This window comes from Hemiscyllium ocellatum, chromosome 7 (genome assembly GCF_020745735.1).
Source record: "Hemiscyllium ocellatum isolate sHemOce1 chromosome 7, sHemOce1.pat.X.cur, whole genome shotgun sequence".
In the NCBI taxonomy this organism is placed as follows: Eukaryota; Metazoa; Chordata; class Chondrichthyes; order Orectolobiformes; family Hemiscylliidae; genus Hemiscyllium; species Hemiscyllium ocellatum.
This window is the reverse complement of record NC_083407.1, coordinates 70,036,955-70,059,780: the sequence shown is the minus strand read 5'-3', so window position 1 is coordinate 70,059,780 and position 22,826 is coordinate 70,036,955. Positions and strand designations below refer to the sequence as shown.

Genomic DNA, 22,826 nt, shown 5'->3' with positions numbered 1-22,826 from the left:
TATGGGGATTTTTGAAGGAATTTGGAACAGCATCATTAAGTTGGGATAATCTGTTGGGTTTTCGGGAAGGTTATTATTCTATATTCTGTTCTCTTTTGTTTGTGTTTCATTTGGTAATCTTGTAAATAAATTCTGTTTTGTTTAAAAGTAAGTGGTTTGACCAGCTGCATCACCCCTGGAATATGCATTTTCACCTGCTTAAAACAACTAGCAAAGTTAGTCAGGGCTACTTTCTTGAAATGTTTTGAAGGGGTCAGGCCCGGTCCATCTGTTTTAGGATTTGTACATTCAGCATTAGAGGACTGAAACTTAGGACTGAAAGCACTGAAGTTCAAGAAAGTCTTCCTGATCCCGAGGGACTGCTAAAGAAGAACAAAAGAAGAATACAATCTTAGTTTGTGCAGTCCCTTGTCATAACCTAGGAATATCCTGGTGATCTGTACTACAGTCTTTCCAAGGCTAAGATATCTTTTTTAAGGTGCATGCTATACACACAGTATGATCTAGAAACAGCTTTGTACAGCTATAACAAATACCAGTAACTTCTGGTCCCCTCAATTTAATTCATTTTTATAAGTTATTGTTGAAATATAGAATACTTAAACATACTCCTTTTCATTGAAAAAATATCACTTGACTTATGTGTGTTTAAATCTATCTGCCACAGTTTTACCATTTTCTTATCATTGCTTTGTAATGCTATGTTCTAAATTATGAACTATGCCACCTTCCGTGTTGTTGGTAAACTTGTATGTTGGCATTGTGTGTAATCTAAGCCATTAATAGTGAATATTTGATGATTGAGCAAAAAACTTTGCAAAACAACTTTTGAGTGCTTTCTTGACTCTTGTAGGGAATATAGCTCAATTGAACTAGGCTGCTCTGGAAGGTTAGATCGCATGGAATCCAGGATGAGCTGGCAAATTGGTTACAAAACAGGCTTGATGATAGGAAGCAAAGGGTGATAGTAGAAGGATGCTTGTCGGACTGGAGGTCTGTGACTAGTGGTGTGCCTCAGGGTTCAGTGCTGGGCCCATTACTATATCGATAATTTGGATGAGAATGTACAAGCCGTGTTAATAAGTTTGCAGATGATACTAAAATAGGCGGTGTCGTGGACAGTGAAGAAGGTTATCAGAAATTGCAGCAGGACGTCGATCAGCTAGGAAGTGGACCAAGAAATGGCAAATGGAGTTTAATATAAGTAAGTGTGAAGTCTTGCATTTTGGAAAGTCAAATCAAGGTCGGAGTTTCATGGTGAATAGTATTACCTCAAGGAGTGTAGTGGAACAGAAGTATCTTGGAGTTCAGGATCACAATTCCCTGAAAGTGGAGGCACAGGTAGACAAGGCAATGAAGAAGGCTTTTGGCATACTGGCCTTCATCAATTAGGGCACTGAGTATCGAAGTTGGGAGGTTATGTTACAGTTGTACAGGATGGTGGTGAGACTGTACATGGAATATTGTGTTCAGTTTTGGTCACCTTGCTATAGGAAAGATGTTATTAAACTGGAAAGAGTGCATAAGAAATTTACAAGGCTGTTGCCTGAACTCAATGGTCTGAGCTATAGGCATGGGTTGGACAAGCAAGAATTTATTTCTTTAGAGCATTGGAGACTGAGAGAGGTTCCCTTATAGAGGTTTACAAGATCATGAGAGTCATGGATAGTGTGAATGCACTCTCCCCTTTAAGCTTAAACTGATGCCCTCTAGTCCTCGATTCCCCAACCCTGGGAAAAAAGACTGAGTGCATTGCGGTTGGACTTATGAGAGCTAGAAGGGGGCACGAAAACACTTTAACAGATAGGAGAAAAGGGAAAGAATAAAAGGGAACTCGTATAGTGTCTCCTACTCATCCTTCTTCTCTAACCAAAACAAAAGACTGTGTGTGGTGGGTTGGTAACGTCAGGATTTTTTTTCATTTATCCATTCTCTCTTGGAAAGTTAGAGCAGAGGGAATGGAGGTTAGGGCAGTTGCACGCTCCTCTTGCAGGATGTGGGAGGTAAGGGTCAACATTGGTGTCTGTGTTGACTTTGCCTGTGAGAAGTGCACCCAACTCCAGCTCCTCACAGACAGTATTAGGGAAGTGGAGCTGCAACTGGATTAACTTCAGATCATTTGGGAGGCTGAGAGGGTGATAGGGAGGTAGTCACACCTAAGTTACAGGATAAATATAGCTAGGTGACCATCAGGAGAGTGGAAGAGAATTCGCAGACATTACAGGGACACCCTGTGTTTGTTCCCCTCATTAATAAGCATACCAGTTTGGATACTGTTGGTGGGGTTGTGGGGGGACTTACTGGGGAAAACCTCAGCAGCCAGGATTCTGACATTGACCATGGGTCTGTGGCTCAGAAGGGAAGGGGGGGGAAGAATAGGAGAGCGATAGTGATAGGAGGTTCAATTGTGAGAGAAACAGACAGGAGATTCTGTGCACGCAAACAATTCTCCCGGATGTTATGTTGTCTCCCGGGTGCCAAGGTCTGGGATGTCTTGATCGAATCTACAGGATTCTTAAGAGGGAGGGAGAGCAGCCAGACATATTGGTACCAATGACATAGGTAAAGGGAGGGAGGGAACCAGTGCTACGGATCAAATGATGGAGTAGGTATTGAACAGCCAAATACAGTGTACAGAGAGTCTATGAGGAGGGATACACACTTGATAGGGTAAAGATGCAGTCAGTGTGATGGGTGGGAGTGTGTCTATTTTAATGCAAGAAGTATCAGGATAGGGGTGACAACTTAGAGCATGAATCAATACTTGGAACTATGATGTTGTGGCCATTACGGAGATTTGGATATCATGGGGCAGGAATGGTTGTTAGATGTTCCAGGGTTTGGATGTTTCAAAAGGAATTGGGGTGGTGGGGGGGGGGGGGGGTTAAGGACATGGAGGAATGGCATTGTTAATCAGGGCTGGTATCACAGCTGCAGAAAGGGGGTCATCGAGGAGGGTTTGTCTACAGAGTCAGTATGGGTGGAAGTCAGAAACAGAAAAGGAGCAGTCACTTTACTGGGAGATTTCTACATCCCCCTATGGCAAAAGAGACACAGAGGAGCAGATTGGAGTGCAGATGTTGGAAAAGTGCAGAAGTAACAAGGTTATTGTCATGAGTGATGTTAACTTCTGTAATATTGATTGGAATCTTTGTCGTTCAAATAGTTTGGCTGGAGCAGTTTTTGTCAAGTGTGTCCAGGAAGGATTCTTGATTCAATATGTAGATAGGCCAACTAAAGGGGAGGCCATATTGGATTTGGGGCTTGGCAACAAACCATGCCAGGTGTCAGATTTCTCGGTGGGAGAGCATTTCAGTGATAGTGATCACAACTCCCTGACCTTTGCTATATTCATGGAGGATAGGAGCAGACGGTATGGGAAAGTATTTAATTTGGGGAGGTGGGGGAATTACAAGGCTATTAAGCAGGACCTGGGTGTCTAAATTGGGAATAGATGTTCTCAGGGAAATGCACGACAGAAATATGGAGGTTTAGGGTGCACTTGCTGATAGCACTAGACAGGTTTGTCCCAGTGAGGGAAGGAAGGGATGGTAGGTTGAAAGAACCTTTGGTGACAAGGGATGTGGAACATCTCGTCAAGAGGAAGAAGGAAGCTTAATTAAGGTTGAGGAGGCAAGGATCAAACAGGGCTCTACAGGGTTGCAAGATTGCCAGGAAGGAACTGAAGAATGGACTTATGAGAGCAAGAATGGGACATGAAAAAGCTTTAGCAGATAGGATTAAGGAAAACCGTAAGGCATTCTACACTTACGTGAGGAACAAGAGGATGTCCAAAATGAGAGTTGGGCTGATCAGGGATAGTGGAGAGAACTTGCACCTGGAGTAGAAGAAGATTGGTGAGGTCCTTAATGAATACTTTGCTTCAGTATTCACTAGTGAGAGGGAACTTGACATTCGTGACGACCGTGTGAAACAGACTGATATGCTCAGACAGGTTGATGTTTAGAAGGAGGATGTGCTGAAAATTTTGAAAATCATGAGGATAGATAAATCCCCTGGGCCAGAGAGAATATAGAGTTGAAAATGTGTTGCTGGAAAAGCGCAGCAGCTCTGGCAGCATCCAAGGAGCAGGAGAATCGACATTTCGGGCATGCGCCCTTCTTCAGGAATGAGGAAAGTGCGTCCAGCAGGCTAAGATAAAAGGTAGGGAGGAGGGACTTGGGGACTTTTTCTAACGCCCCTCCCCCAAGTCCCTCCTCCCTACCTTTTATCTTAGCCACCTATCAGATTTCCAACGCCCCTCCCCCAAGTCCCTCCTCCCTACCTTTTAACTTGGTACCTATCGCATTTCCAACGCCCCTCTCCCAAGTCCTTCCTCCCTACCTTTTATCTTAGCCACCTATCGAATTTCCAACGCCCCTCCCCAAGTCCCTCCTCCCTACCTTTTATCTTAGCCACCTATCGCATTTCCAACACCCCTCTCCCAAGTCCCTCCTCCCTACCTTTTATCTTAGCCTGCTTGGCACATTTTCCTCATTCCTGAAGAAGGGCTCATGCCCGAAATGTCAATTCTCCTGCTCCTTGGACGCTGCCTGACCTGCTGCGCTTTTCCAGCAACACATTTTCAGCTCTGATCTCCAGCATCTGCAGTCCTCACTTTCTCCCCAGAGAGAATATACCCTAGGTTACCACAGGAAGCAAGGGAAGAAATTGCTGTGCCTTTGGTGATGATCTTTGCATTCTCACAAGGGCCTGTAATGTGCTCTACTGTTCGATGGAACCTGAGGGGCAACTTTTTCACACTGATGGTGGTACGCATATGGAATGAGCTGCCATTGGAAGTGACTGAAGTGGATACATTCACAACATTTAAAAGACATTTGGACAAACACTTGGATAGGAAAGGATTAGAAGGATTAGTTCCAGTGCAGGAAACTGGGGTTAACATAGATGGACATTTTGGTTGGCATGGACCAGTTTGGGTCAAAGGGCCTGTTTCTGTGCTGTAGGACTCTATGACTTGATGAACACCCAGTAGTGCTCAGACCTATTAGTAATGTCAGAAATAGTCATTTGTTTACTCCCTAGTGTAATTTTGTTTACTTCCTAGTGACTTACAGTAACATTAAACAAATTTTCCTCTGTTCACATTGATTTTTCAATAGAAAGATCAGAAAAAAAATCACCAATTTGAACATGATTCCTGACTGAGAGCTCATGACTCAGTGATAATCTATTATTTTTAATTGGATCTTTCTGTAGAATATATCATGTTCCAATTATTCAGTCATCTTAAAAATTACATCCAAAGATATTCCCCTCCTAAATACATTACTTACTTCCCAAAAGACTATTTTGGGTTCCTTAGATATACCTTTACAAATTCATTTGTTAAACTAGATTTTTTTTTAGAAATATTGACATTCAAAAAACTCGACTTTTCAGCTTTTACTATCACTCTGTTTGTCCCGATCTTAAAACATGCTTCGATTATCAATGCTTTTCATAACCTCGCCAGCTGTGAGGATTATTTAGTCCGAATGGCTGATCGTACAGCTTATGATACAACTGCAACTTGTTGCATGGAAGCCCTGCTAAATCATGCCAAAACCAGTTGATCATTGGGAGAGCTAAAAATCTGGGGGATTTTTTTTCACCCAAATTGGACAAGTTCACACATATTCAAATCAGATCGCTTGGATGCACTTGAATCTGTGGCTCTCAGACCCAAGCGTTGGTGACTCTTCCTTTGAGTTAAAAATCACCCAACAGCAGGTTATAGTCCGACAGGTTTATTTGAATGTACAAGCTTTCGGAGCGCTGCTCCTTTGTCAGGTAGCTAACTTGACGAAGGAACAGCGCTCCGAAAGCTTGTACTTCCAAAGGAATCTGTTGGACTATAACCTGGTACTGTGCGACTTTTAATTTTGTTTACCCCTGTCCAGCACCGGCACCTCCACATCATTGCAACCATCTGCCTTTGAGGTCATTGGAGGAGCACTTTTGCTTCGCTGCTGATCACAAGATCTGTGCCTATTTAGTTGTGCACAATTTGCATCGCCAGGTCTCTCTGTCCCGCCTTTTCGAAGCCACAATTAACTCTGAAATTAATTAACTGGATGTGAAATTCCCTCTCTAAGCCTATCAGCCACCCATCTCAATTCAGACACTCCCCCAGGTTGTACTTGTTTGCTCCATGCCCTTGCTTTGTTAAAAGCCCTCTCTGATTACAGTGTAGGATTCCGATTCTTGCAGCCTGTTTGATAAACGAATGAATGAATGGATGGAAGGATGGCAGGAGCCGTAACATGCAATTGGCCGCTGCTGTTGTGACGTTACTGACCGGCACGTGCGCGTGTTTGTGCACAGCCTCCCGCCAGTCGAACGCGAGGACGTTTGACGGTTGCAAGCCGCTGGGCGGAGTGCGAGGCCAAGGCATCCCGGGGGTAAGTAGCTGCCAAATGCCTCCCTCCCTGCCACCCCACTTAGCTCATCCACCGCTCACTGCCCTCCATCCTGGGCCCGGTGCGTAACCCCACAGGGGACGGCAGCTGTCGTGACCGCGATCAAGTGAGGGCTGGCTGGAGGGACAATTAACATCTCTTATCCGGGCCTGTGGATGAGAGGTTTGGAGACAGTGTGGGTAACTTATGGCGCACAGGGGGAGCAACTTTTTTTTTCGAGGCGGACGACTTAGGAAGTAGGCTGTGAAAATCGGAAAGTCTCCACCTTGTGAAAGCGATCGGCCTGATCCAGGTGAAGGAAGCTGTCAGGAGGGTTTCGGGCTGGTCATGGATGCAAAAAGGTGCAGAGTTTCTGATGTAGTCAAAAGTCAAAGCCAGCATCCGAGTGTAGGTAATTTTCTAAAACGCAGTTGATTTTCCTTGCCCACCAGAAAAGATAGTCCATTTGACGATGAAAAGGGATTTGTCCACGAAGAAGGAAGTCTGGAAAATGCTCAATGTGGTCTGTTTGACAGTGGTTGGAGCAACTGATGCACTTGAGCCTGTGGCTGGCAGACCCAAATGTGCAAAGATGGACCTGAGAATGTAATGGTTGACAAGTGGTGAATAACTTAATGGTGTTGAAGTTATCCAAAACACAAATGGTATAACAAGACAACAGTGAAATGGTGACTAGAAAGCTGGAGGAAGAGGTGTTGAGTGGAACAATGAAGTGAAGAGAAAGCATAGTAATAGAGATGTATAGCACAGAAACAGACCCTTCGGTCCAACTCGTCCATGCTGACCAGATATCCTAACCTAATCTAATCCCATTTGGCAGCACTTGGCCCATATCCCTCTAAACCCTTCCTATTCAATATACCCATCCAGATGCCTTTTAAATGCTATAAATTTACCAGCCTCCAATACTTCCTCTGGCAGCTCATTCCATACATGCACCACCTTCTGTGTGAAAAAATTGTCCCTTAGGTGCCTTTTGTAACTTTCCCCTCTCACCATGCCTATGCCCCTCCCATAAACCTATGCCCTCTCGTACTGGACTCTTCCACGCCAGGTAAAAAACCTTCTCTATTTATCCTATACCCTCATGATTTTATAAACCTCTATAAGGTTTATAAACCTCTATAAGGTTTATAAAACCTCAGCCTCTGACTCTCAAGGGAAAATAGGCTCTTAAGCCTCTTCAGCCTCCCAAGAGCTCAAATCCTCCAATCCTGGCTGCGGAGAAAGGTTGCCTCCAGAATGAAAAGTAAGAATTGAAGGATTCAAAATTAGTGGGAAGATGTGGACAAGAAGGAGATCAAAAATGTCACTGATGCAAAATTTGCAATTAGGAGTAAACAGGTCATTGGGATGGAAGGCTATTTGCCTTAGTAAGTGGCTGTTGCTAGCTAAGCCAGTATTTATTGGCCATTGCTATTGCCCTCAGGAAGTGGTGAACTGCCTTCTTGAACCGATGGAGTCCACATGCTCTCAGACACCAACTGATTAGGAAGTAAATTCCAGGATTTTCACCTAGCAAAATGAAGGATCAACAATGTATTTCAAGTCAGGATTATGTGTGATTTGGAGCAAAGGATAACATGCATCTGTTATCCTTTTCCTCCGAGGTGGTAGAACCATGAGTTTAAAAGGTGCTTTTGAAGGAGCCTTGGTGCGATGATATATTGCAATTTGTAGATAGTATACAGTGTTGCTACTATGCTTTGGTGGTGGAGGGAATGAAGAAGAGGGTGTGCTGGGTGTCAATCAAACCGGTTTCTTTGTCTGGGATGGTGATGAGGTTCTTAAGTGTTGATGGAGCTGCACTTTTCAAATATGTGGTATGTATTCCATCACACTTCTGACTTCCATCTTGTTAATTGTGGACATTGGGGAGGTGCGAGTTGGGTTACTTGCCTCAGAATACCTAGCTCCTGACCTGTCCTCATAGTCACAATATTTTTAAGACTGGTTGAGCACAGTTTCTGATCAGTTGTATCCTGTAGTGTACTGCAAGAATCCGTGCTGAGGCTATAGCTGTTCATAATTTAGATCAATAATTTTGATGTGAGAACCAAATATAATATTTCAGATTTGCTGATAACACAACTTACTCTGTTTAAAAAAAAGTTTCTCCTCTCCCCTTAAAGATATGCTCCCTGATTTTGAACTCCCCATCCTAGGGAAAAGACCCTTGCTATTCACCTTCTCTACGCCTGTCATGATTTAATAAATTTCTAACTTCACCCCTCAATCTCCTACACTCTAATGAAAAGGTTCCAGTCAATTTTTGTAACTCAAACTCTCAATTCCTGGAACTTACTGGTAACTCTTTTCTGAGCCCTCTCCAATTTAATAGTACCCTTCTTACAGCAGACCAACTAAAACTGCACACAGTGCTCCCGAAGAGACCTCAGCAACATCCTGTACAACTTCAACATGACATCCTAACTCCTATACTGAAAGATCTGATCAATGAAGCATGCTAAATGTTTTCTTAGATCCTGTCTATCTGTGACACAATTTTCAAAGAATTATGTAACTGAACCCCCAGGTTTCTCTCTTTTCTTTGCTATGCTTTCCTTTATTGGTCAGAGTATTGAGTACAGGGGTTGGGAGGTCATGTTGCGGCTGTACAGAACATTAGTTAGGCCACTGTTGGAATATTGCATGCAATTCTGGTCTCCTTCCTATCGGGAAGATGTTGTGAAACTTGAAAGGGTTCAGAAAAGATTTACAGGATGTTGCTAGGGTTGGAGGATCTGAGCTACAGGGAGAGGCTGAACAGGCTGGGGCTGTTTTCCCTGGAGCGTCGGAGGCTGAGGGGTGACCTTATAGAGATTTACAAAATTATGAGGGGCATAGATAGGGTAAATAGACGAAGTCTTTTCCCTGGGGTGGGGGAGTCCAGAACTAGAGGGCATAGGTTTAGGGTGAGAGGGGAAAGATATAAAAGAGACCTAAGGGGCACCTTTTTCACCAGAAGGTGGTATGTGTATGGAATGAGTTGCCAGAGGATGTGGTGGAGGCTGGTACAATTGCAACATTTAAGAGGCATTTGGATGGGTATATGAATAGGAAGGGTTTGGAGGGATATGGGCCAGGTGCTGGTAGGTGGGACTAGATTAGGTTGGGATATCTGGTCGTCATGGACGGGTTGGACCGAAGGGTCTGTTTCCATGCTGTACATCTCTATGACTAGCCAGGGCCCTACCATTAATTGTATAAGTCCTACCCTTGTTTATTTTATCAAAATGCAATACCTTGCATTTGTGTAAATTAAACTCCATCTGCCTAACCTTAGTGCATTGACGCAATTGATCAAGCTCATATAAATACAGTGGCTACAAGAGCAGGTCAGAGGCTTGGAATGATGCAGCAAGTAATTCCTCTCCAACTTGCCAAAGTTGTCCACCATCTACAAGGCACAAGTCAGGTGTGCAATGGAATAGTCTCCATTTGCCTGGATGAGTGCTATTCCAATAACACTCAAGAAAGGTCAAAGCAGCCCACTTGATTGGCATCACATTCACACACATTGACTCACTCTACCATCAATGCTCAGTACACACTACTGCTACAAGGTGGACTGGATAAATTCAACAAACATCCTTAGCATCTTCCAAAGCTGTGACCAATTCTATCTTGGAGAAGGGCAGCAGATACATGGGAATGCAACTCACCATCCAGTCTTGGAAATACATCACCATTCCTTCACTGTCGCTGGGTCAAAATCCTGGAATTCTCTCTCTAACGGCATTGTCAGTCGACCTACAGCACATGGACTGCAGCGACTCATGAAGATAGCTCACCACCACTTTTCCAAGGGCAAGCTAGGGATGGATAATAAATGCTGGTTCAACCAGCAAAACTCAAGTCACACGAGTGAATGAAAAAGAAATTAAACTGCATTGGGTTTTATGGCATGGTGGTGGTGTCCCTAGGCCTCGGCCTCAGAAGGTTTGTGTTCACCTAACTCCTAGAGGTATGTCATTTCATGTCCACATAGGTGAATTAAAATAACTGGGACACCAGAGTATCTGGTATTGCTTCTCTTAGACCAGGAAAAAATATGATGAGAATTGAGAGAGACTTTCAGTATTGTGAAGGATTGTGATAGAATAAATAAGAAGCTGTTTTCACTCACAAGAACAATGGCAGAAGGACCTATACATAATGTATGTGATTTGGTTTTTTTTTGTTTTATATATTATATACCCACACAACAGTAATTGGGAAAGGAAATTGGATATAATTGTTGTAAGTAAAATTGTGGCACATTACAAATTTAGAAGTCAGGGCCCACCCAAACTGTGCCTAATTCCGACCAGAATTTGGCAGTCACACTGTGGGTATTTAGCTGGCCCAGGGACGATAATATTAGTTGCAGTTCACTCGGAGTGAATGGTTTTTGATGGAACTGAGCATTATCTCCTTCCCCCTGAAATGGAACCAACTTTACCTCCTTAGGTGGGTCATTTGATACTGGAGGGGTTGCAGATGGACTCTCTTCAAAATTATAAGGTAGCAATGATCCCCGTTGATTATCGTCCAAAAATTGATTACTTTTTCCCAAATCCCTTATTCGGCATTGAAGGATCCGTTTTTCTTCAATCCATTTCTTTGTGGATTCCGAAGTCTGACCTATGAAGCTAGCCAATTGGTGAACTAAAAGAACTCCAATTTTCTTAGTCCTATCTTTCTTTTCACTCAAGAGCCAATTTCACTGTTGATCTCGGTTTTGGAAGGGGTCCCTCCTCCCCCCATCATCACCTGTTTAATGAGTGAATGACTGTCCATCATATACTGATTAATGAGAGACCCCAGGGGTCCCCAATGATGTTTCTGTCCTGCCATAACAATGGTAAATTTATACTCAAGGATCCTCTGACAGTCCATTATTTTTATCCACTAGCACGACTTCTGCATGTTCTGCCACTAGCTGCGTCTCACACAGGATCGTTCGTATCGGAGTCCGATGATACTTATTTTGGATATGATCACTTTCCTGTATCCGTCTTATTTTACTGTAGACCTTTATCTCAGGCAGAAACAATCACACTGGCATCTGAATATCATATCCCAGGATCCTTTTCCAGTTTCCACTCCTACTTTAGAGTCCTAGCTGTCACATGGGAGATTTCCCCTCTTAACTTCGACTCATGCTAGGTGCTAGCGACTGATACTTTGTCTGTTTGCGATCAACTCAGACGCCACAGGACAGTCATTCACACATTCACTCACAACAGATCAACAATTACTGACATCTGACTCACTTCAAAATTGTTTGGTATCCTTCTCCAATTATTGGACAGTGGCCACTTCTCCGGACCGGTAAACAGGATCCTGCTGACTGTGCCAATTTGTTGTAGGTAAAATTATGCCACATTACAAATTCAGAAGTCATTTATTGAAGACAGGGGCCTTTGTGAGAAGCATAGTTATCACATGGCAGTCAAATCTAGTTTCTCTCAGATTACAGGCAACTACCAGAGGTTTATACAGAACGACAAGATAATCACATGACCCAGACTACGTGAAACAAATCATGCAGTTTGAGCACAGACAGTCTTGCAGTTTTGCTTAGAAGCGCTGAGGTTTTGTTTAGAATCACTGAGGTAGGAGGCCCTGATTCAAGACTCACCTGGAGTAAATCTGATGACAGCCAAAACACAGATGAGCAAGACCAATCATTGCTAATCGAAGAAGAAGAACAATCTCATGGATGTCCAATTTCACATTCACCTCCTGGTGAAAATGCCCATCTGAATTGCAAAATGATCTTGCCATTTCACCTAATCCAGTTGAAGAGCGTGATGTTGGAAAAACACATCTGGTCAGGCAGCATCCAAGGAGCAGGATGAGTCGACATTTCAAGCTTAAGCTCTTCAGGAATTCATGATGAAGAGCTTATGCTCGAAATGTCGATTCTCCTGTTCCTTGGATGCTCCCTCACTGGCTGTGCTTTACCAGCACCACACTCTTCAACTCTGATCTCCAGTGTCTGCAGTCCTCACTTTCTCCTGGTTGATTTCAAACAGTTCAGCCATACAGGAAGCAAACAGCCAAATACAAGAATAGGTGTCTTTATTCTTGTGCCTGGTCATCAAAAAGAAATACAATAAAAGGAAGAAGTAGGCACTTGTACACAGTGAATAGTTTTAAGTTAAGATATGATGGTACAAAGGTAGTGTGCAATATTTTTGCAATGCTCATATAAAAGCAAGAGATTGGAATGAGATATTTCTGAATTGACTGGAATTTATGAATACATTTTTAATAATGGACAAAATGCAAACATGTCTGTAGAGAATTTTTTTAATGGTTTCCGCCAAGGTTATACCATCAAATTGTCTCACAAGCTATGTAGGTTTTTCCCCTTGTTTTGCTGATACAGTTGTTGGGACAGACAGCAACCTTTTCCAGAGCTGCTTTGAGTTAAAGGTTATGATCATTAAAGTCCAGCAAAGGTTATTTTCAGATCCATACATGAAACTGATGCATCACTTCATTTAAAATGTGTTTGATAGTTGTTCAACAGGATGCATGCATCTCACTATGCTTCTTTCCAACTGGAAGCTTGGTTTCACGGTGTTTTCTTGAGCTCTGGCTCAGATCATGATACTTCTTTAGAGCACTTCGGATATATATCTTGGCTGGCAGCCCTTGACAAGGTGCATGGCTGGGAGTTGCTGAGTCATAGTATACATGGTAATGAGGTGAACTGCACAGAATTAGCTGTGATAATCTATTAGAATAAACCTCCTGAAATTGACACTCAGCCGATTTCTGGTAAAATGCAACTTCCTGTAATTTTATCTGCCATATTCTTGTCCAATTACAACCTGTCCAGATCCTATTGAACTCTAGTTGCACTGTCCTCCTGTCTTCTATTCCCAACTAGTTTTGTGTTATCAGCAAATCTGAAATACAGTTGGTTCTGCTATAATGTGTGTTTCTTCAATGCAAATTGGCTTTAAAGTGATTGAAGAGTTTAGACCGTTATTTACAGAACAGGAACTTCATTAACTGTATTGGCTATAACGCAATTCTGGCCCCATTAGTTTAACTGGCATGGGCTATTGTGCAATTCTTTAAAAACGGGAGATCACACGAGAACCGAGCTATTGCATTATATCAGAAGTGACTGTACTGCATTTGGTTCTCACCTTGAGGTTATTTTCTTAATTATGAATAGCTGTGGCCTCAGCACCAATTCTTGTACACTATGGGTTACCACTGATCAGAACTTGAACCGGACCAGTCGTAAATACAGTATGGCTACAAGTGCAATTCAGAGACTGAGGTATTCTGAGGTGAGTAACTTACCTCCTGCCTTGCCAAAGCATGTCCACCATTAACAAGGCATAAGTCAGGAGTATGGTGGAATGCAAAATCAGGACACATTTTAAAAATAAGGGGTAAGCCAGTTAGAACAGAGTTGAGGAGAAACGTCTTCACCCAGAGAGTAGTGCAGGTGCTCTGCCCCAGAAGGCTGTGGAGGCAAGTCCCTGGATACTTTCGAAAAAGAGATGGATAGAGCTCTTAAAGATAGTGGAATCAAAGGTTATGGGAATAAGGCAGGAGCAGGATACTGATTGTGGATGATCAGCCATGATCATAACGAATGGTGGTGCTGGCTCGAAGGGCCGAATGACCTATTCCTGCACCTATTGTCTAAATCTGCTCCAACACTCTTGCAGGGGACTAATCAGTGATTTTATAAATCACTGCTTGCTTTGATATTGTCTTTGAGTATGAAGACATGGAGCCGTTATGCCTTTTTAACAACATTCTCAATTTGTCATGTCATCTTCAAAGATTTGTTTGTGTGAATGACCAAGTTTGTTTTTGCTCCTGCACCTGCTTTAAAATCGTATTAGCTTAGTACACATTGCTTCTTATTCCTCCTTTCAAAATGCATTACTTCATATTTTGTATTATTTGATCTTCAATGTTTCTGCCTATATTATTAGTCTGTCATGATCGTCCTGAGTTTGATTTTACAGCGTTCTGTTTACAACATTTCCAAATTTTGCCATTTACCAACTTTTAAATGAACCGCCTTCCAAAAAAAAACTTGTCCTTTGAATCTTTTGGAAGGCTTTCCCTTGCAGCAGAATGCCATTTCTTCTCCAGTAATGGGAAGGCTCTAAGTAAGAGGTATTACGATTTTATTTTCCTACAGCCATATTGAGGGCAGCTTAAGGTGAAAATATATGTAAGGTAAAGGTATGAGAGGTGCGCTTCTTTCACATGCCTTCTTTTTGATTGGGCATTGTACTTAAGCAGGAAATCTAAGTCATTGTGCTTGAATATTTTGTTTTCAGACTTGGAAATCCAAGACAGCAGTGCATTTCTCTGGTCACTGCAGCTTAATTCTTGAATTCATAGATATCGGGAAATTCTGGTGCCTGATGACAACAGGAAATGAGTGTATGCTGAATGAATATACTGTAATCTGTATTTTGCTAGTAGTACCTCGTGCAGATGGTCCTACAGCTTCCACTGATTGAAAAAATTTTTTTTATAGTTTGCCCACGGTACACTTCTGTGAAATTAATTGACATTTCAAAAAAAGCTTAAGGGTTCTGCTGTTCATTTACCTTCATGCTCTATCCAAATAATAACTCAGCATCTATTTGCAGAAGACACAGTAAAGACTGAGTGAAATAACTGACAACTCCATTGGCTCCCTGGACAGAGCTGGAGATAGAAGTCTATCCAGCAGGGGGAATAGGAACCAAAATTGTAGTTCGAGTATAGAAAACGTTGAGAATAGGGAGGTCCAAAATCATGTTTCAGGGACGCAAGATGGCACTGGCAAGCAAGAAGTTGGTTTGAAGTGTGTCGACTTCAACGCCAGGAGCATCTGGAATAAGGTGGATGAACTTGCAGCATGGCTTGGTACCTGGGACTTCGATGTTGTGGCCATTTCGGAGACATGGATAGAGCAGGGACAGGAATGGTTGTTGCAGGTTCCAGGATTTAGATGTTTCAGTAAGAACAGAGAAGATGGTAAAAGAGGGGGAGGTGTGGCATTGTTGGTCAAGGACAGTATTGCAGTTGCAGAAAGGACGATTAGGGACATGTCAACTGAGGTAGTATGGGCTGATGTTAGAAACAGGAAAGGAGAGGTCACCCTTTTGGGAGTTTTCTATAGGCCTCCGAATAGTTCCAGAGGTGTAGAGGAAAGGATAGCAAAGATGATTCTCTATAGGAGTGAGAGAGACAGGGTAGTTGTCATGGGGGACTTCAACTTTCCAAATATTGACTGGGAACATTATAGTACGAGTATTATAGATGGGTCAGTTTTTGTCCTGTGTGCACAGGAAGGTTTCCTGACATGGCATGTAGACAGGCCAACAAGGGGGCGAAGCCAAATTAGATTTGGTACTGGGTAATGAGCCCGGCCAGGTGTTAGACTTGGAAATAGGTGAGCATTTTGGTGATAGCAATGAAAATTCTGTTATGTTTACTTTAGTGATAGAAAGGCATAGGTGTATACCACTGGGCAAGAGTTATAGCTGGGGGAAAGGCAATTACGATGAGATTAGGCAAGATTTAGGAAGCATAGGATGGGGAAGGAAACTGCAGGAGATGGGCTCATTAGAAGTGTGGAGCTTATTCAAGGAAAGGTTCCTGAGTGTCCTAGATGTATGTATCTGTCAGGCAGGGAGGAAGCTGTAGAGTGCGGGAGACGTGGTTTAAGAAGGAAGTGGAATCTCAGGTTAAGAGGAAGAAGAAGGCTTATGTTAGGATGAGATGTGAAGGCTCAGTTAGAGCGCTTGAAGGTTACAAGGTACCAGGAAAAACCTAAAGAGAGAGCTCAGAAGAGCCAGGAGGAGACATGAGAAGTTGTTGGCGGATAGGATCAGGCTAAACCTAAGGCTTTCTATAGGTATTTAAGGAATAAAAGAATGACTAAAGTAAGATTAGGGCCCATCAAGGATAGTAGTGGGAAGTTGTATGTGGAGTCAGAGGAGATAGGGGAAGCAGTAAATGAATATTTTTCGATAGTATTCACTCTAGAAAATGACAATGTTGTCGAGGAGAATACTGAGATACCAGCTACTAGACTAGGTGGGATTGAGGTTCACAAGGAAGAGGTATTAGAAATCCTGCAGAGTGTGAAAATAGGTAAGTCCGTGGGCCGGATGGGATTTATCCTAGGATCCTCTGAGAAGGCAGGGAGGAGATTGCCAAGCCTTTGACATTGATCTTTAAATCGTCATTGTCTACAGGAATAGTGCCAGAAGACTGGAGAATAGCAAATGTGGTTCCCCTGTTCAGGAAGGGGAGTAGAGAAAACCCTGGTAATTATAGACCAGCGAGCCTTACCTCAGTTGTTGGTAAAGTGTTGGAAAAAGTTATTAGAGATAGGATTTATAATCATCTAGAAAAGAATAATTTGATTAGGGATAGTCAGCACGGTTTTGTGAAGGGTAGGTCGTGCCTCACAATGCTTACTGAGTTCTTTTGAGAAGGTGACCAAACAGGTAGATGAGCGTAAACTGGTTGATGTGGTTTATATGGATTTCAGCAAGGCATTTGATAAGGTTCCCCACAGTAGGCTATTGTACAAAATGCAGAGGAATGGGATTGTGGGAGACATAGCAGTTTGGATCAGTAATTGGCTTTCTGAAAGAAGACAGAGGGTGGTGGTTGATGGGAAATGTTCATCCTGGAGTCCAGTTACCAGTGGTGTACCACAAGGGTCGGTGTTGGGTCCACTGCTGTTCGTCATTTTTATAAACGACCTGGATGAGGGCGTAAAAGGGTGGGTTAGTAAATTTGCAGACGACACTAAGGTTGGTGGAGTTGTGGATAGTGACGAGGGATGTTGTAGGTTACAGAGAGACATAGATAAGCTGCAGAGCTGGGCTGAGAGGTGGCAAATGGAGTTTAAAGCAGACAAGTGTGAGGTGATTCACTTTGGTCGGAGTAACCAGAATGCAAAGTACTGGGCTAATGGTAAGATTCTTGGTAGTGTAGATGAGCAGAGAGATCTCGGTGTCCAGGTACACAGATCCTTGAAAGTTGCCACCCAGGTTGACAAGGTTGTTAAGAAAGCATACAGTGTTTTAGCTTTTTTTAATAGGGGGATCGAGTTCCGGAACCATGAGGTTATGCTACAGCTGTACAAAAGTCTGGTGTGGCTGCACTTGGAGTATTGTGTACAGTTCTGGTCACCACATTATAAGAAGGATGTGGAAGCTTTGGAAAGGGTGCAGAGGAGATTTACTCGGATGTTGCATGGTATGGAGAGAGGGTCTTACGAGGAAAGGGACTTGAGGCTGTTTTCATTGGAGAGAAGAAAGTTGAGAGGTGACTTAATAGAGACATAGAAGATAATCAGAGGGTTAGGACAGGGAGAGCCTTTTTCCAAGTATGGTGACGGCGAGCACGAGGGTGCATAGCTTAAATTGAGGGGTGATAGATATAGGACTGATGTCAGAGGTAGTCTCTTTACTCAGAGAGTAGTAAGGGTATGGAATGCTTTGCCTGCAATGGTAGTAGATTCACCAACTTTAAGCGCATTTAAGTCGTCATTGGAGAAGCATATGGACGTCTATGGAATAGTGTAGGTTAGATAGGCTTCAGATTGGTATGACAGGTCGACGCAACATTGAGGGCTGAAGGGCCTGTACTGTGCTGTAATGTTCTATGTTCTATGTATCTCCTTCCTAAAAAGTTGATTTTCTAATCTCCATGAAAGATACACTCTGTCCTTTTACAGTTGATTTTAAGCAGAGCTCAGCAACTGAGAACACAATTATGTGCCACATTATCACATGAGTTATAACCAGAGTTAGGAAAATGATTTGAATCTGAATACCAAGTTATTGAAGTTACTTCTACTTGTTTTAAATAAGACTAAAATCTAATGTTTCTTTCCCATTTATTTTCCCTAGCTAAGTATAACCCGCAATTGGGAATTCTTGTAAAACATAAGTGGTGTGTGGGCAGAATGTGATGTCATGTAATTCTTTTTCTTCTTCATGGCAAACAAGTGTGTGTGAAACATTGTGCAGGGAAAAATTAGCTCCACTGAATTAGATTATAGTATATCAAGCAAACCTAAATATTTTTAGAGGTAGTGGATGAGCAGTAAAATCTCAGATTAATATATATAATTTTTCTCATGATTGGTAGAAGTGTATTTTGAATCTATTCATTTTTCAAATTTGACAGCAAGTTTCTATAGCTCATTTACAATCCATAATGTTTTCTTTATTTTTATGTTAGACTCTAAATGGGTGATCCAGAGAAAGGAAAGAAAATTTTTGTTCAGAAGTGTGTTGTATGCCACACAATTGAAAAAGGTGGAAAGCATATGGTTGGCCCAAACCTCTGGGGTCTTTTTGGGCGTAAGACTGGTACTGCTCCAGGATATTCATATACTGATGCAAATAAAAATAAAGGTATTACAATTTAAACTGCAACTTTAAATATTCACATTTCAGAATTAATTATTTAAATAATTATCGAAGTAAAATTTGGATTTATATGCAGGCATCACATGGGGAGAAAGCACTCTGATGGAATATTTGGAGAATCCCAAAAAATACATTCCTGGAACAAAAATGCTGTTTGCTGGTATCAAGAAGAAAAGTGAACGTGCTGACCTCATTGCTTATTTAAAGACAGCTTCATAGTAAAAGCTTTACAGAAATGCTTAATTTAACTTCTAAAATGTGCTTTTTATTGATAGCCATTCAAAAATTTGGTAACGAGTAAATTGCTTAAGTAATTCATCAACTTCTCTATGTTTAGTGCTAACTTGTTAGCTGTTTCTTACGAACTGTAATAGAAATAATTTGAATATCTAACAATTTCAATTCTGAAATAAAATTAGACATTTTTCAAACTGCCTTGGTAACGTGGAAATAATTTGTTTCATGCAAATTAGTAAGCTTGATTCTAGGCCAAATGTTACCTTGCCTTTGCAAAAAAGTAATCCAATTCTGAGACTTGCTCCTTGGTGCAGTGTTAGCAAAATACATCTCCGCGGACATGCTCACATAACTCTCTTGGGGTCTACTGATTTGACTTCTTGATTAAATGCAATCTGCGTTTGCAGAAATGCCTGTATCTCTGGACATTTATATGAAATTTCTGATGTTCTAATTCTCTGACAGAAAGGGAAAATTTCAGAAAACTGTCCTTTTAAATGACATTTATTGCTGAACTTAAAAACAAACTTTTGTTACATGGTGAAAGATTTTATAACCCTTCCAACCCAGTAAAACACACATTCAAGAAATTCCAATTCAAAGAACAGGAAATGTGTTTGTAAATGTGGTTGTGTTTATGGCAAACAATAAACCTTGGTCTTATAAAACTTCTTTCAAAGCTGGTATCCGGCACTCCAATAGAGTATTAGGAGTGAAATGCAGTAGGGACATGAGAGGCAACTCTCGTCTCCTGCATCACCCAATGCTGACCCATCCAGACATATCCAACAGGTTACCTCTGCTGCCGATGGCTGAGTCTGCCTCTGTACAGATGCAAGTTAAGTAGTCTTTGTCAGGTCTTCACTGCTTCTGATAGAGGTTATCAGCAAGAACTTTTCAGAAATCTGAGCAGCCTGTCTCTACTTTTATTGAAGCCACTGAATTACACCCTATAAAAGTGGTGGGAAAAGGACCAGTAAAGCCTTGTAGTTCATTTATGGGTACCATAAGCATGTTTGAGAAACTATTATGTCACCATCTTATTGGAATCCTATAAGATGTGTTAGCTTTGCACCTCTTTTCTGTGTTTTCAATTCTTCGATGCTAAGTGCTGATTCACCTTTGCTGGCTTATTAATGAATGGTAAGGCATAACAGTAAACAAAGGGGAATGAGTGAGTAGCCTTTGGATGTGATTGTTACACTCGGTGGAAGTGACACGAACTGAAGCATATAAACATAATGGAATCTTGTGTTACTGTGCAACATAAGGTTTGCTATCTTCCTGCTTTTCATTGGAATCATCCACAGATGATACATGCCCTGCATCTTGTTGCTCCTATGACTTCAGCTTATGCTGTGATGCAAAGTTGGACAGACCATGGTACATTATTATTATTCTGAACCAACCTCACTGGCAAATACTGAAGAATGCCTGCAGTTCTGCGAAAACATGAATTGAATCTTGGGCATGTTGGTTGCTTGCTTAATGACATCCAGTCATCTCCAGCTTTTGTTGTGCCTCTTGAACTTCTTTGTTTGAGTTTCTCACATCTGCAATCAAATTTGAAGGGGCCATGCTTTGTCTCATAATAGATCTTTAAGTCTGCTTTACTAGTCCAATGAGGTTGGAAAGCTTTGACTGCCACAGGATAAAAGTATCAAAGCAATTCCCTGAACGTAACAACTCTGCATAAATCTTTTCTTGTGGTTGTACACTAGCTAAATGTATTCAAATGAAACAGCTTGCAGTTTACAAGTACTCCTGGTTGGTCAAAGGTATGTGGACCACTGTATGTGTGTGCAGTCAGTAATGCTCTGCACTTGTAGGGAGCAAGCCAGATACTCAGCAGCAACCATGTGTTCATTCTGACTAGTGTTATTATTAGGCAATATTAATTTGATTTCTGGCCTAGTAAACAACTGTCTTACGTACTAGCATGCAATCAACTGGAATGTCCTAGGCATGTTGCTAGAAAGATCTGAAGGCAAACACACCGAGTGTCGTGGTCACTTTCACAGCCATTGGTGATGCGTGGCAGCAGGTCCCGGAGGAAGGATGTCTTCCGCATTGATGCTACAGAAGTTTGCAATCATCTGTTGCAACATGCTTAGCCTTTTGAAACATTGCTCTTCTGATAGGGAAAAAGAAGACTTTATTGAGCTATGCTATCTGTTATTATAGTTAGTTCTTTCTGTGAGCCAGACCCCTTTGCTACTCCCTTTTTCAGCTGGCACTCTATACATCTCTGTATGGTAAACTGTTGCTGCTGCTGGAAAAATTAATTTCTTGCCAGGAATACTCCAAAACTTTACCAAAGTGATACAAGAAGGCAGCTGAAAGTAGTGACTGTTTATTGTTGACATGTGCCTGAATTCTAATGAGCCTGAATGTTGTTCCTTGCTCTTCTTGGCTTCAATACTGATTTTCAGATGCATGCATGCACTTTTAGTGGCTTCTCTTTATCTAATACAATCAATTTTATTGCAGATAAGTACATAATTTTATTGTCCAGGAAATTGAATTATCTGATTAAAGCAGGATGTTTTTCGTTAGTCCACTTACCAAAGTCTCTTCAAACTGATTTCAAAATCAGAATGTAGATGTTACTATAATAATTAGGTATTAACAAGTTAATTATAAATAATCATTATGTAATTCTACAATTTCCCTCTCAATTACCACACCACGTTTTCTTTTTAAAAAGTTCTAACTTCTTTTTTAACCATCCTTTTATTGTATAGAACGGTTGTTTTGTTTTGTATTTTACCTTCTTTGTTATGCTTACCTTTGGTAATTCATTTCTACCTCCTGACTATTTTCTGTAGTTTTTCTTTTTCTGTGTAGACTGTGTTTTCTCAAGTGAATTTCCACTTACTGTAATTTCATCTAATTCGAATCTCATTCCACCCACTCTGCCTTGGTGAAATGACCCATCTTTGCCAGAAAATCTAATTTTTGGGTCATTTGTCCTTCAGTATTTCATCACTTATATGTTCATTGATGCCTTATTGTACCTTGCAAGATTAAAATCTCAGTACAACATCCTCCTCAGTAAAATTACACAAATGTATGTAATTGTGAACAACATTTCAGTTCTGTTGTGTACTTCTGTTAAGATGTGTCCCACCATTGATTATTGTGTTCATATATCTGTTTAGATTTCCTCATACATGCTATTGTTTAGCTGCAATAAGATGGGACAGAACATAATTACTAACTTTACCTAATACCTACTAATTAATTCTAGCCTGTTTTGTTTTTGCTTTTCCACAAGTCTTTTGATTTACATTTGATTTAACTCAATTTTAACTAGCTAAAAATAGGTACTAATCTTGTGAGTGGTAAAGAGCTAACAACATTCAAATTTCTTGGGTTGTTCTGTATGCATTATCACCCTCCTATTGAAAACAGATTTAGAGGCAGGGACCAGTCAATTGGTGGAAGTAGAAAATTGAATGCCTTCTACCTCCATGAGACAATGACTTGTACTTGTGGTCATATCTGAATTAAACTGATGAAGGTAGTGGGCTGAGAAGGTGCAAGTTTTCTATACCCTGTTTTGTCTGAGCATTCTTCTAGACTAGCAGAGCTTTCTATTTATGCTTGCCTTGAATGATGCTCTTCTGAATGGTCAGCCTCCTGAGGATCAACAACTGTCTCCCTCTGTTGTTCATGTTTAGTATCTTCACTTTTCACATAGAGATGTCCTTATTTCAGAGATGGGTATCCAGTGGGTCAT

The 22,826-nt window shown here is 41.5% G+C and overlaps 1 protein-coding gene across 1 annotated transcript; it reads left to right on the top strand.

Annotated features, from left to right (window-relative positions):
• Window positions 1–18,657: 18,657 nt before the first annotated feature.
• On the top strand, window positions 18,658–19,066 carry LOC132817493 (cytochrome c iso-1/iso-2). Its single transcript, XM_060827953.1, has 2 exons — window positions 18,658–18,832; window positions 18,924–19,066. The coding sequence occupies exons 1-2, from the start codon at window positions 18,664–18,666 to the stop codon at window positions 19,064–19,066; spliced, it is 312 nt and encodes a 103-aa protein (XP_060683936.1). The 5' UTR covers window positions 18,658–18,663.
• Window positions 19,067–22,826: the final 3,760 nt, after the last annotated feature.